This window comes from Hipposideros armiger, unplaced genomic scaffold, assembly GCF_001890085.2.
Source record: "Hipposideros armiger isolate ML-2016 unplaced genomic scaffold, ASM189008v1 scaffold_235, whole genome shotgun sequence".
In the NCBI taxonomy this organism is placed as follows: Eukaryota; Metazoa; Chordata; class Mammalia; order Chiroptera; family Hipposideridae; genus Hipposideros; species Hipposideros armiger.
The window spans coordinates 2,302,944-2,317,854 of record NW_017731585.1 but is presented as its reverse complement, the minus strand read 5'-3'; the positions used below and the strand labels follow the sequence as shown (position 1 = coordinate 2,317,854).

The 14,911-nt window shown below is 41.9% G+C and overlaps 1 protein-coding gene across 3 annotated transcripts in view; it reads left to right on the top strand.

The window, feature by feature from the left end:
• The window catches only part of WDFY4 (WDFY family member 4), a 323,059-nt gene that overhangs the window by 51,871 nt on the left and 256,277 nt on the right, over positions 1-14,911 (top strand). For all 3 annotated transcript variants that reach the window (XM_019655081.1, XM_019655082.1, XM_019655080.1), the window contains exons 11-12: positions 3,984-4,174; positions 10,952-11,532. In XM_019655081.1, coding sequence (XP_019510626.1) covers positions 3,984-4,174; positions 10,952-11,532 — 772 coding nt within the window. The remainder of the gene's footprint in view (positions 1-3,983; positions 4,175-10,951; positions 11,533-14,911) is intronic.

Below are 14,911 nucleotides of genomic sequence, written 5' to 3'. Positions count from 1 at the left end.
CTTTAGCTTATTCTTTTCTGGGAAGCTCTTTATCTCTCCTTCAATTTTAAATGATAACCTTGCTGGATAAAGCAATCTAGGTTGTAGGCCTTTGTTTTTCATCACTTTGAAAACCTCCTGCCACTCCCTTCTGGTCTGCCAAGTTTCTGTAGAAAAGTGGCTGATACTCTTATGGGGGTGCCCTTGTAAGTAACTTGCTGCCTGTCCCTTGCTACTTTTAGGATTCTGTCTTTGTCTTTAACCCTTGCCGTTTTCACTATAATGTGTCTTGGTGTGGGCCTGTTTGGGATCATCTTGGTTGGAGCTCTCTGCACTTTCTGGGCTTGAATGTCAATTTCCTTTGCCAGGTTAGGGAAGTTTTCAGACATTGTTATTTTAAATATGTTCTTGATCCATTGGTCCCTCTCTTCTCCTTCTGGTATTCCTATGATGCACATATTGTTGCACTTGATGTTATCGCCCAGCTCTCTTAAACTATTTTCAATGCTTTTTATTCTTCTTTCTTTTTGTTGTTCCACTTGGGTGATCTCTGCTGTCTTGTCTTCTAAGTCACTGATTCAATCCTCAGCTTCATCCAATCTGCTAGTAATTCCATCGAGTTTGTTATTTAATTCAGTAATTGTATTGTTTAGTTCTAGCTGGTTGTTTTTCATGATTTCTGTATCCTTCTTTATATTCTCATTAATTTCCTTGAACATTCTAGTAATCAGTGTTCTGAACTCTGTCTCCAATTGGTTGTTTACCTCTATTTCCTTTAGATTCAGGAGATTTCTTCTGTTCTTTTATTTGGGATGTGTTTGTTTTGTTTCCCCATTCTGGCTTACTCTTTGTGCTTGCTTTGATGTAATAGGTTGATCCCCTAGGTCTCTCAGTCTTTTCTGGGTGGACTCATGTGGTATGTGTCCTTTATATTTGAATTACTCAGTCTCCCTATTCTGTGCATGTGTACCAGAGGTGTTCCTTGGGTTGTGTGTCTTCTCCCATTGAAGTTGAGCTTTGATTGCTTTTGACTTGTCAGTAGGTGGGATTGACTCCCAAGCTGAACTAACTGTGAGGATTAGATGTGTCCATAGTTTATGAGCTGCTTTGTGAGGGTTGACCCCTCTGATGAGGCTTGGCCCCTATGGGATCTTGTGCCTGTAGCGATTTCCCTTTAGGTGTGACTCTTGTAGGTCAGACTCCATAATGCTCTGGGTTTTATCTAAAGTTGGCCTCTGGCTGTGATGATTCTTGTGCCTCTTTGGCTAAGCCCTACTGCCGAGTGATTTTAGGCCAAAACAGATCATCAAGTGCAACCACAATAGTCACCAAAGGAAACTAGATACTCTCACACGTAAAAAACAACCAACAACCTACCCTCAACATGTACAGAAATATCGACCATACAAAAGAAGAAACAAACAAACAAAAACAAAACAACAGAAAAACCAAAGAACAAAAAACAAAACAAAATAAAATAAAACAAAATAAAAAATAGAATAAATGAGAGACAAAATAGCAACATTCAAAAAAATTGCAAAAAAATGGAAGGAGGGAGGGAAAGTAGAGCAGTGAAAGGAAAGAAGAAAAGAAGGGAGAGAAGGTAGAAAAGAAAGAAGGAAAGAAAGAAAAAAATATATATGTCTACACACCCATATATATGGACATATATATGCACATATATTCACCTATATATATGCCTATATTAAAAACTAAAAATTATAATAATGAAATAGAAATATACAAAAACAATCAAAATAAGCAACCAAAAAAAAGCCCCCAAAACATCAAAAAACCCAAAACAACAACAAAAAACACGCCAAATCAAACAAACAAACAAACAAACAAACAAACAAACAAAAACAAGCAGTGCCAGTCTTGGTTAAAGTCTACCAAGCTCTCCCTGTCCTCTGCTATACAAAATCTTCTCTGTGTCTTGTGCGGGTAGAGCCGGCCACCTGGAGCCTAGAGTGACCTTGGCAATGCAGGTCTATTATAGATGAGTGGGGTTATAAGGTGTGATTGGTAGTTTTTACAAAGTCAGTGCTGTTTCTGCTTTCACCTGCCCCGAGGCACGCTGAATGCTGTGTAGCCAAAAAGCTCGATGTGCATCTTCTAGCACTCTTTCAGCAGGAGGCTGTGGTGGGTATGAGATTTCAGAGCTGCTAAAAGCCACCTGGGTGGGGTTGGGGGGTGGGGTGGCTGTGAGTGACTGAGCAGCTGAGATTGCCCTGCCTCCCAAGCCTTGCAGGAGAGGTGGGGGCAGGTAGATAGGCGCACACTCCTCAGCCTCTTCTCATGCGGAGTTTCTCAACTGCTTGGGGGTAGGAGCACCTCTGTAATCTGACCCTACTTCTCCATTCAGGGGTCAGTTTAAGTCTCTGGCATGGTGGGGGCCAAGGTTTCTGAGGGAGGATGGGGTGGGTTCTTATCTATGCAGTTGTTTTTGCTTTCTGTCCAAGAAAAAAGAAAAAAAAAGTCCCATCGCCATTTTGAGCTGAGGATTTTGCCTCAGACAATCCAGCTGAGCTCCTGCTGTCTTCCGGGAGGGACCTCAGGGGCACAGGGACTGAGCCCACTCTGGCGCTGCAACGCTCTCCGTTGCCTCCTGGGGTCCTGCGTCTCTGCAGCTGCGGGTGTGGGCTGCGTCTCCATGTGTCTTGCTTCCCTGGTTTGAGGTTTCTGCCTCAGAGTCTGGTCGCTGCAGAGCTCCGGAGCCCGACCTCGTGCTGCAATGCTCTCTGCTCTGTCTCCTGGGGTCGCGGGCCTCTGCAGCAGTGGGTGCAGACCATGCTCCTGCACGCAGGTCTCCTCTCTTTTTCTTCCCCCACTCGCCCAGCCCGAGGCTTCTGCCTCAGACTGCAAACCCTCATGCTCTTCTTGCTGCTTTCTAGGCCTGCCGCGAGGCGTGGGTGGCGGGGCGTGGGTGGCGGGGCGCGGGGAGCGAGGCGCGGGAACACTCTCTGATCTGCTCTTACTGATTGTATTCTTTAAAAAAAAACTAAATTGTAGAATACAAACAAAGAAAGCTGGTTATTTATAAGAGAGTTAATTCGATGTTCTTTCAGCCTATGATGGACATAGCAGCTCCATCCATCCAAAAAAATTTTTAGCTTCCATGTTTTTAAAAACATATGTGCGTAAAGTATGCCTACATATATATTATACTATGAAGCAGATGCATCAACAAAGTGACATCAGTGGGTATGGCTCTTTGGGGAGTCTTATCTGAGGCCCTCATAGATCAACTACACCACATGGGAGTGATTATTTCTTACGGCAGAGGGTCTCTAATGTTAGACTATAAAAGACTCCTGGACGTGCAGGTTAAAATGCACATTCCCAGGCTCACTCTCAGAGATTAATTAGCAGGCCAACTGAGAGCTCAGGAATCTGCTTTTAAACAGACCTTCAAGGTGATTTCCATGCAGGGAGCAGCGGCCCGTAACTGGAGCACTCCTGCTTTGTGGAACTGGCTAGTCAAATCCACATCATGCCATTTGAATGATGCACTTACTTCCTCATTCGCATTCCACACGTGATTACTCCAAATATCAATTCTGGGGGAGAAATTCTTAGGATTGCTTTTAAACAAAAACATACCACCAGCCAAATTTATTTAATCCTCTCCCTACCAGTCCCAAGAAACTACCTAGGAATTAAATATGTTCTTAACTTTAATTCTGGTTTGCTTTCACTGAGAATTTCAGCAGAGAAAAGAGAGAATGGCCCTGGATTAGGGAATTATTAATTTTTTTTCTCAAAAACAATTCTCACTGGAGAAGAAAGGAGTTTTTCTTTTTAATTCTTATCTCCACAGTTTCTCTTTCCCTCTTGTCATTTTAAAAGTGTGTATGAATTTTGAAAAACTTTCTAATGGGCAGAAGAGACACATAAAGCTGTAGCAGACAGACTTGGATATTGTAAGGCAAAGCTTTGCTCATAATTGAAACTAAGTACTGAGGCCCATCACTCTAGCCCCATGCTGTCTGTCTGATCTGCAGTTGTTCTGAAAGACCATGGCATGGTGCCCTTCATCAAGATCTTTCTGGATGATGAGTGCTACCGGGGAGCCTCACTCAGCGTCTTGGAGCACCTCTCAGTCATCAACACCGAGGAGTACATGAGCATCATCGTGGGTGCTTTGTGCTCTTCCACTCAAGGGGAGCTGAACCTGAAACTGGATCTCCTGAAGGTGATGTCAAATCCTCTTTGTGATGGGCTTTCCCATGGACATGTAGCAGGTGATCGACCTTGGGCCATGCATTCATTCATTTAGTTGGGCACTGCTGCAACAACAAATAAAACCCCACAACCCCAATAGCCTGACACATTGGAAGTTTCTTTCTTATGTATAGTCCAGTCAGTGACTGGGGAGGGGTATCATTCAGGGACAGCTGTCCCCTGGGCGTCCAATCCAGCCAGCAGACAAAGGAATGGAGAACAGGGAGAATTGCACAAAGCATCCTTGCTCAGGCCTAGAACTGGCATGTGTTAGCTTCTGCCCCATTTTCACTGGGCAAAACTTTGAACAGGGCTCCTCTTGGATACAAGGGGTGTCAGGAAATGCACCCCTGCCTGGGCAGCTAGTTCTCAGCCACCCTGTACACTATGGAAGTGGTGCCCACACAGCTGCCTCGTTTACATGGCCAGCATTCAGTGAGCATCTCGCAATTACCAGGCCCGATGCAGAATGCCTGGGACACACCATTGGAGGAGATACAGCCCTCTCCAGCTGGGAACTGCCTTCCATGTTTGAGGGAGGTGCACAGAGAATGTTTGAGCTGGGCAAAGGAAGCAAAGGGCAGTCAAAAGCACAAGAACAATGGGTGTCAGGGAGAAGTAAATCTAGGGTGTCACTGTTGGGCAGCAAAGATGAGTACATGTTTTTATTTTTGTAATATTTTTAGTAATCATCAAATTGTCTTAAATCAGTTAAAGATGATAATACATATCATTGCCACCACTCCTTCTGCCGTATAGATTTCACAGTTTTGTTGTGGCTCCTGCCTTTTCATACCTTTTGTCTTTGTGGGTTTATGCCTTTGAAAAATTTCCTTTCTTTTTTTACATGCTATTTCAGAGAAGAGCAGATGTAAATTCAAATATTTCCCAGGAAGCTGATTTTGGGACCTCTCACATATTTGTGCAACACAATCCCATTTAAAATGCACACTCGTGTCATTAACATACCACACTTGAAAACTGGTGAGTTTAAAAACATACAGAGTTGCTCTGATTTCCAAAATTGAACCATCAACCTTATTTAGCCATGACTATCTCAGTACAAAACCATTTTAACACTTAGAGAATGGTGTTCAGTTTATTTTCCCTACTCTATCTCTCTGCAGAGCCAATGCCAAACACTGATGTAGCTGTGTTGCTGTCATCATGTGGTCTAAACCTGCAGTGCTTGGCGTGGCCAAAGCATCATGAGAAGCTCATCAAAAAATGACATTATACACATAACTATCATGTATTTTACAGATGACAAGAATTGAAATGGTGATTTAATTATAGGACCAAAAAAAATCAATGAAGGTGATTTATATGAAACAAAAAAGAAAAGTTAAATGTCTTTTGAAAGACACTAGAGTCCCATGATTATGTGAAGTAAAGGGATTGATGGGACATGTAAAAGAGAGAGTAAGGAGGAGAGATACCAAGAATTTATGACAATTTACAGATGGGAAAAACCCTAGCTTCATGCGGTCCAGTCTTAATGTTCCAGCAGAGACAAGTCTGGAGAGCTTCTAATGTTAAATGGTGAATTTGATTTTAAACCTAAGACTAGTAACTTAAAATCTAGTGATCGTTCCTCTTCACCATCCTGTTTGTTACATTTTTCTCCATATGTCTGTGTTCAGCTTGATTCGCATGTGCGTTATTGTGATAAGGAACAGGGAAGGCATGGGCCGAGGCAGTCAGGACTTTGGTTCTTTACTAGGTGAATAATTGGAATCCCCATCTGTTTCTGACATTTTCATATTGAAAATCAAAAGATCCACAGAGAGGAAAGTTTTGGTTTTACTTTGCTTGGAGAGTATGAGTGTTTCTGTGTTCGTCATAGAAAAGAGTGCTCTGCTTTGCTCATGGAGAGTTCATCTTGTTTGCTTTATAGTCCAGAGGCATGTTATTGGAGTGTCAGCCCTTGGGTAATAGGACTGAGTTTCTAGAATTAGCAATGTAAAGCCATTATGGTGTTTTACAGATTCAATATCATTTCCAAATCACGCTATCAAGAGAGCGCATCAGGGATAAACAATGTAAGCTTATTTAACAAAGTTATACCCTGTGCTCAATCTGCAGGCTTCTCCCTGGGTGCCAAGTCCCTACTGGGTGGTCAGGAGGGTATCTGGAGCTGCCATTGCTCTCCCAGGACCAGGGCTGTCAACACGTTGCTGCCCCAGTGGGTGATGGGGAGAGATGGGGCCCAAGAGTCTGTTCCAGCTCAGTCACCACTGAGTCACGGGAGCAATGAGCCAACATTTGCTATCTGATGGTGGGACCTGCATTTCTTCTAAATCATCTTGGGAACCCCTTGGGGCTTTAGAAACAAAGATGTAAGATTAGCTCTTTCTGGCTGGCTCTCCCTTTTTAGAAATTGAGAGTGGACTCTGCCCGAAGCACTGTGTCTGCAAAGTGGGTCAGGCTGTAGGATGAGAAAAAAGTCATGGAGTGGGGGGACCTCAAAAGTAGTACACCCTAAAGCCCCCCAATAAAGGTTTGCCATCTCTGAAGTGCATTCACATCATGGCGTCACCCTGACTTCCCTTCCCTGAGGCAGAATCAGCAAGCTGCCCTTGAGGAGAAAATCCTTCCAGAAATGCCCAATTTAGGGCAGTTGTTTCCAAAATCCAGAGGCATTTCCAATACCAATATAGAAGCACATGTGACTTCACCACCTAATTCTTGCAAATGATAACTGAGTTAAAGAATAATGTAAGCAAATGAATTTCCTCTCCACAGCCAGTGGGACCATGATTGGGTTATGCACAAATTCAGATTGATTTGCTAATATACATTTAGCTGTTCAACTCTGAGCTTAATTGTATTACCTCACCAGTCTTCCAGTGTGACACATGGAAAATTATGAGGAATAACAAATAATAGAATGTGAAATAAATCCTGTTAGTCCTAATGTAGTTAGCGCTTTGCAGCAGACATCCATTTTATAGATTCAAGCTGGAGGAATACTAACTCAAAGACGATGACATGGTAACTGAGTTAAGGAGGAGAAAATGTGCTTAACGCTGACCTTTCTCGAAATGTGTCAACCCTAGCCTGATTACTTTGACTTTAGCTGATTAAATTTACTCCCTTCTGCAGACTCGCCAGCCTAGGTGATGCATTATCATGCAAAGTTGAATGACAGTAATGGAGACCCTCCTCCTAGGCCCCCAGTTCCTGACAAATCGTTTCCTGAAGTAGCGCATTATTTATTTTCCTTTATGATAGAAATGTTTCTCTTTAGTTGCTATGAAATTAAGCCTTTGTAATTGGATTTTGAACTCTTTACTTTATGACTCTGAAAATATGAAATTAACCCCATCCCAAGAAATAATAGAGCAGTCTAAGTTCTAATGAGATTACCTCCATTTTAGATAATGACTCTGAATTTAATAAATCAAACAAAGCAACAATTAAGGAAAGCCATTCCTTTCTTCTCCCCCCTCCCAACAGGAGGAGAAAAGAGTCATCTAGGAATTACAGGGGACAGATCCTCTGAGAGACACATATCATAAGGAGGACTATTACGGGGTTGCTTCTCTTTTTAAAATATCTGCTCTCAACACTTTGAATGATTGAGTCCTTTTGAGCAATATCTGGTGTCAACTTGGACAATTGGAAGGTGGTTTCTTGAGGGAAGGTGATGTTTAGTGGCTAGCCAGTGCACAGATGATTGCCTACAATCTGATTAGTTTTATTTTTTAATCATTTTTCCCTTTTCAGTATTTGTTTTGTCATGTGATAAACAGAAGAGCTTCATTCATTCCGTTTGTTTAAAACAATCTCCTAGTGGTTTTAGGAGCCACTGAAAGCACTCATAAATTTGGATGGTTTAACCTCCTACAGCATAAGATTTCCTGATGTCTTCATGATTTATTTTTCATGACTCTAGTCATGGGACCAAGCACGAGGTTAGGTTCAGACAATGCAATGCATGCTGTAACACACACCAGTGTTCAGTCTTTTCTGTGGATGGTCCAGTTGGCAGGAAGAAAGCACCACCACACACACTTCGAGGTTGGAATGCATTTCCAACTCTGTCTAAGAAATAATATTGTTAGGAGTGAGTTTCTCACACAAGGCAAGCATAGACACAGCTTATCTGTCTGTAGTGTCTCCTGGCCCCAGTGTCGCCTGGAGGGTGGGAGGGTCAGGCAGTGGCTGTGATGCTGCTACATATAGAAAGGCCATTCCTAGTCTGGAAAGCTCGTTGTTGCCACATCATAGCCTTCACATTCACTGAGCATCACTAGTCTGGAGAAGCTGCTCTAACAATTAACATGCTTCTCTTTAAGGACATGTCTACAAATGTCAGCTCTTCCTGGTTTTGAGACAAATTCTGAAGTAGTTAGGCCCTATCCTCATTCAGCAGGAGGAAGCAGCTCTCATTGCCTAATATTTTGTTTTTGCCTCTGTCTTTCTGGCAGTCTGGAAAGCCCGTTTCCTGAAGCATATCCCACGGCTCTGATTTCATCCCTCCTTAGTGGGTGGCCCTGATATTGAGATTGTTTCAAAGAACAAATAGACAATTCAGTTTTGTCCCCTGAGCTGTAATGGGTTTCATTGATATAACCGCCATCAATCATGCATTTTCTTTTTCTATAACTGGGAAAAGATCCATTGACCCATATAGGGGAGGATGAATTTTTCTACCCCACTCTATGTCATTATTTGTCCATTTTGAATGTAATTGTGGACTTTGACCTTTCATAGATTCTGCCTACAATCTTTGTCTTGTTTTGCTTTTTAATTTCTCAAAATGTCATTGACAGGGCAGTGGGAGCCCTTCCAGCAGCTCCTTAGTCATCATTTCTTGTCATCTTTGAGAGTCCTTGCTTGTGTGCATTCACTCAGTCCTGGCCCATTTTCTTCTCCTACTCAGACATAGGATTGGCTGCCCACCAAGCAGTTCAGGTTTCATGTACAGCATATAATATTAGACAACAAAATTTGGGTGTTGGGAGCACAAATTATATTATTTCATATAAACACTAGTTAGCGTTAGGTAAGGATTACCAGCATTTTGGAGATAGAGCTGGAAAATTACCTTTCTCCCACAAAGTGCGTGACTTCATAGTTACCTGTAATTTTACTGAGTTTCTATTTGACTTTATCTAATCAGAGTTTTTTTTAATCTAGTCCTTTCCTTCCTTTTTATTATCTGACTCACCAGTTTTCTCTTTGTCCATTAACTTTCATGCACCATGCTATTGTCATCCTAAACTATGGATTGAAGATACAACATCACCCCCTACCTCCCAAATTCGGAATTAATTTTTTTCTCTTTGAACCTTTTTTCAAGCATCCTGGAACTGGCTAAATTGTGCCTGCCCAGACAATTTTCTTCCCTTTATCACTAATACATTATATATCTGAAAGGACAAAACAATTAAAATCTCCCTTTGGAGCCTATTAATGAAACCACATGGACTGGCCACTCTCTAGGAAATATGCATATGTTGCCTGAGTCTAAGATGGAGTCCCATGCAGTTTTTGTGAATAGTAAACAACTAAATACCAAAAGCTGGAGGTTTTTAATCTTTATCAAAAATCATCCAGACATTCTTCACTTTTAGGTGTGAAGCTTTAGCACAGAATGAGAACTTCTTTTATTTTTTATTTTTTAAAGATTTTATTGGGGGAATTAGGGGAGGGGGAAAGCATTGGGGAATTGGGGAAGGGGAACAGACAAGTTGCTGTCCTTTTGTTCTTCAGTCTAGTTGTGGAGGATGTCGCTTCACTGGTCCAAGTTGGTGTTGTGATCATTGCACTCTTCCCAGCTGAGGCAGATCGGTTGCCGGCCATTGGACAGCCGCTCACGGCAGCTCACGCCAGCTGCCGGCCGCTCACGGTAGCTTACGGCAGCTCACTGCAGCCCCCTGCAGCCTCACTGCAGCCTACACCATCGTCGGTGACTCACGGCAGCCCAGCTCCAGGTTGAGCTGTTGTTCATCACCTTAGCTGTAGAGGGCAGTGTCACTGGCCCATGTGGGATCCGAACCAGCGGCCCTACTGCTCAGAGCTCACGCTCTCAAGCCAACTCTTAACCAACAAGCCACTCAGCTGGCCCAAATGAGCACTTCTTAAATGCAGTTGTTCCTTCCTTCCAAAACACATGGTATACACTAGGTATTCAGTAAGTATTTTAGAAGGAGGTACCCGTCCATACCTGTACAGAGAGGAAGATAAATAATAATAAGCTGCTTTATAAAGATTTCACTGTGAGTCTCCTTTGCAATATAAGAGATGGTTCATTCCATTCATTTAGCAAATATTTATTATGTATATGCTAAGTTCCACAGCAGCAAGTAAGCCTGATTGCATGGCACCCAGTCTGGGGGAGGGCTGAAACAATTTTCAGGTGACTTCAATACAGTGTAATGAGAGTTTTGATATGGAAATTAGAGGGGACTGTGTGAGCACTCAGCCTGGGATGAGTATGAGCTCGGGGTCAGGGAAAGCTTTCTGGAGGGAGATGCATGTAAATAAAGATACAGGGCAGTAGATCAACCCTCTAACTTAGCATACTCTTTAAGACCAGTCATTTGAAAGAAGGCTTTAAGGGGCAACCTAAAACTAACATTAAGAGGGACAGTGTCAACCTCCCAATGTTTCAGAATCGCCCTTCAGGTAGCAGGCTATTCCTATGGTATTGAGCAGGGAAGAGTGCCCCTCACCATGCTTTGGCAGGGATGTGTGAAAGTTCAGTGTTAAACTTGTTTTTATCTCATTGGTGTTTCAGTCTCTACTTCGGATCCTGGAGACACCCAAAGGCCGTGCTGCTTTCAGAGTATCCAGTGGGTTCAATGGGTTGCTGTCCCTGCTCTCTGACCTGGAAGGGTCTCTCCAGGATCCCCCACTGCAGACGTGTGGGGCGGTGTCTCCCAGCCAGACCCTGGACCTGGTCCTGCATACCCTCTGTGCTGTGTCTGCGGCGCTGCACCAGGACCCTATCAATGGTGACTTCTTCAAGAGGAACGGGCTCTTTGAGAAGCTGGCTGAAGACCTATGCTTGCTGGGCTGTTTTGGGGCCCTGGAAGAAGAGGGAGCCCCTGTGCACTCCTGGGAGGGCACAAAGGCCAGGTCATTTGCTGATTTACTGAGTGCGGCCTTTTCCTCTGCCAGCCCATTCCCACCCAAGATACAGAGCTGCCTCCAGATCCTCAGCTTTTTGGACATCATGGCCAATGGAACCCTCCACCTGTGCAGGGACCTGAAGGAGTCGCCGAGGGCTGGACAGGAGGCAGCTGTGGATGCCCAGAAGGGAGAAACTAGCAGTGATCCCCAAGGCAACTTCGAGCAGTGGCCGGAGCTGGAGGAGAGGTAGAGCTTTGCTTCTGCAATTGGGTCATCAGTGTATGTCTGTCTCACTTTTTCTGCTCAAATATCCTGTGCATTTGTAGTGGGGAGGGAGTCTAGGCTATAAGCTGGGTGTGCAGAAATGTCACATGACTTTCTTTTCCTTAAATCAAGTTAACTCTGACTCCAAGCTCCCCTCCCCCGGCAGCTAACGGAAAACCAGTGTGAGTCAGTACAGGGGTGGGGGATGCTGTTGGGTCACACAAAAACCAGGGAAGCTTACTGATCTTGGACAGTGGGTGCAGAACTCTGTAGACAGGCTTGCTGCCTCCTTTGGCATCTTTGCTGATCCTGGGAGTCTTGGTGCCTGTGCCTGGCCTCCCTGGTGTGCCAGCAGCCTTTGTTTTGTACTCCCCACCCCCCACCCTAGGACACTGCCAGGGGATGGTGAGTTCCTTTGACTTGGGACACAAACCACAGCGTCCTTCCCAATCATGGGACTCTTCCTTCCTTTTTTGCTGCTTGCATTTCCCCTAGCAAGAATAGTCGCTCCTTTTACTTCTGTAGACCGATCTCCTCAATGAGCTCAAACTTCCCTAAACAACTTTTTCCTTTCATTCCTGTAATGAAATCTGCCAAAACAAGGGAGCTCAAAGAACTCCCCTGCCCCCACTGTGCCCCTTGGAGCCTGAGGGGAAAATTGAAAGTACAAAACTACAGTGGGTATCTTTTTTCATTCCTCTAAAGCAGCAATGACGAAACACAAATTAACATTGTGATAAACTATTCTGACTATCTCTTCTCTGTGTCATCTTGCCTTTAACACAGCAGGGCACTGTTCTGAAAGGCATTACACATTTTTATCCAAAGAGAGGCCCTGTTGGCCCGACTTCAGGGTAGGGGTTGGTGCTGAGGGAGATGGATATCAAATCAACTACCTCAATAATCATATGATTGTTCTTGTTTCGTTGGTTAATCTGGTAAATTAATTGGTCTTCTAATTTTGCATTCCTGCACAATTTGCTCACAACGTAATTATTGCTGGATTTGATTTGCTAATTTTTTAAAAGGATTTTTGTTCATGAGAAAATGAGGCTTTTCACACTCCTTTCTTGACTATTTTTACTATCGGATTTGTGCTAGCTTTATAACATGAGTTGGGCAGTATTCCCTTTTCTTCTATTAACTGTGAGTTAGAACTTGCCAGTAAAAACTCATGAGCCTGACGTTTTCTTGTGAGATTTATTCTTGTGAGAATAAATTTCTATTTATTCTTGCATCAGTTTTAGCAAGTTATTTTTCAAGATTACTTTCCCATTTTATCTAAGTTTAAATTTATTGACATATAGCTATTTACAATATCCTTTTAACTTTTTATTTCTAATATTATCATTGTTTCTTCTGCCTCCCCTGACTCTCAGCATCCCAGCATTCTTGGCAGAGCTTTATTTATCAGTGTGTCCTATGAACCAATTTTAAGCTTTTCCTGTCTCTCATACATAAATTTTCTTTGTCTTTTTTGTTGTTCTTGTTCTCATTATTTCCCACTTTCTTCAAGTTTATTCTAGTATCCTTTTTCTTAATTTAATTGATTAGGAGACAATTCCTAGTCCTTTTAAAAAAATATAAATTTCCTGTAATTACCACTTCAGCTGTATCACGAAAGTTTTTTAATGCTGTACTTTAAATATAATTTAGTACTATTTATTGATTTCTCTTATGACTTACAGCTTTACTCTTGAACCTTGTTTGAATTGCAGATTTCCAAAGTTACAGAGTACTTTTGGTCATCTTTTTGTCATTGATTTCTCATTTTATCATCATGAGAGAAGGTGGACTGTTTGAGGCTAATCCTTTGAAATTAGTTGAGATTGTCTTGGAGCCCCAAAGTGGTAAATTTTCATAAATGTTCTATGTGTGCTTAAAAAGAATTCATATTTTCCACTTGTTAAGTTCATTGTTCTATTTATATCCTTAGATCAAGTTTTTCAATTGTCTTGTTTAAATTTTAAGATTTCTTAATTTGGTTGGCATATCAATTTCTAAGATATGTTAAATATCTTCCATTTTAATAGTAGATTTGTCAATTTCTGTTAATTTTTGCCTTACGTATATGTGAGGCTATTAGAATCACAAATATTTACAATATTTACATCATCTGGTAGAATCAAAATTGTTATCATTATATGGTGACTTTTATTTTCAATAGTACATTTTACCATACAATTATGTCTAATAATTGTGGAGGCCAGGGAATTAATCTCTCTACCCCCTTAGCTCTTCTGGGTGGTCAAATAATTCACACAACACACAGCAGATTAACAGGAAAAAAATCAAAGTTTTGATACACGCATATGGGGAATTCACATAGGCATGAAAATTCCAGACAGTGAGGCAACCGTGGGTATATAAGACATTTTTGGACAAACGAGAGAAAGAGGGGAACAGGGTATTCAATTTCAAAAGTAAGAATGGGTGAATTACAGGTACCTGAGGGAGCACAGAGCATACATGGCAGGAAATGTCTTGCTGGGCAACCCAGAAACAATGGGTCCTGGGGTATCTAGCTAACAGGCCCCTGTATAAAGTCTCCTATACTTAATTCAAGTTAAGCTAAGGCAGCTTTCTAATATTTCCTTTCTGAAGCAGGTTTCTGTCTGACTTTCTTGGGCAGGAAAGGGGGAGAGGGTCAAAGGTTGTTTCTGAGTCTTACTTCTTAATAAACAGCTTAAAATAAATACCCCAAAAGTCAGCTTCAGGGTGGCAACATTTTGGTTCCCTTCATAATAATAGGGCTACACCAGCTTTCTTTTGATTAGCACCTGCCTGGATTTTTTTTAATTATTATTCTTTTAAGCTTTCTGTGTCCTTATGTTTTAGGCGTTTCTCCTGTAAACAGTAAAGAGCTACTTTTGTTTTATTTGTTTTTTAAACTACTGTTTTTTGTTATTTTACTGGAGCATTGCTTTGATTACATTTTTATAATTATTAATATATTTCGAATGATTTCTACTTTGCTATTTTACATTTTCTATTTATCTCACTTTCTCTTTTGACTTTTTTTCTTGTCTTTTTTGGAATTTTTTGAGGTTTTTTTTTTTAATTTTTTTATTGTTAGTTTCAGGTGTAACGAACAATGCAATAGTTACCTTTTTCACCCTCACAAAGTAACAACCCCCCTCCCCCCATCCACTGCCCTCCCACCCCTATATCATGCTTATCTATTACAATTCCATTGAATCCGTTCCCGCACTCTACTCCATGTCCCGAGGTTATATATGTATATATAATTATCGTTGACATAACAGTATTATTCAACATCAGTTTCAGGAATACAATGCGGTCGTCAGGCCTCTACATCAACTATGAAGTAGACTCTCCAAAAGGACATGGGTCCATCTGG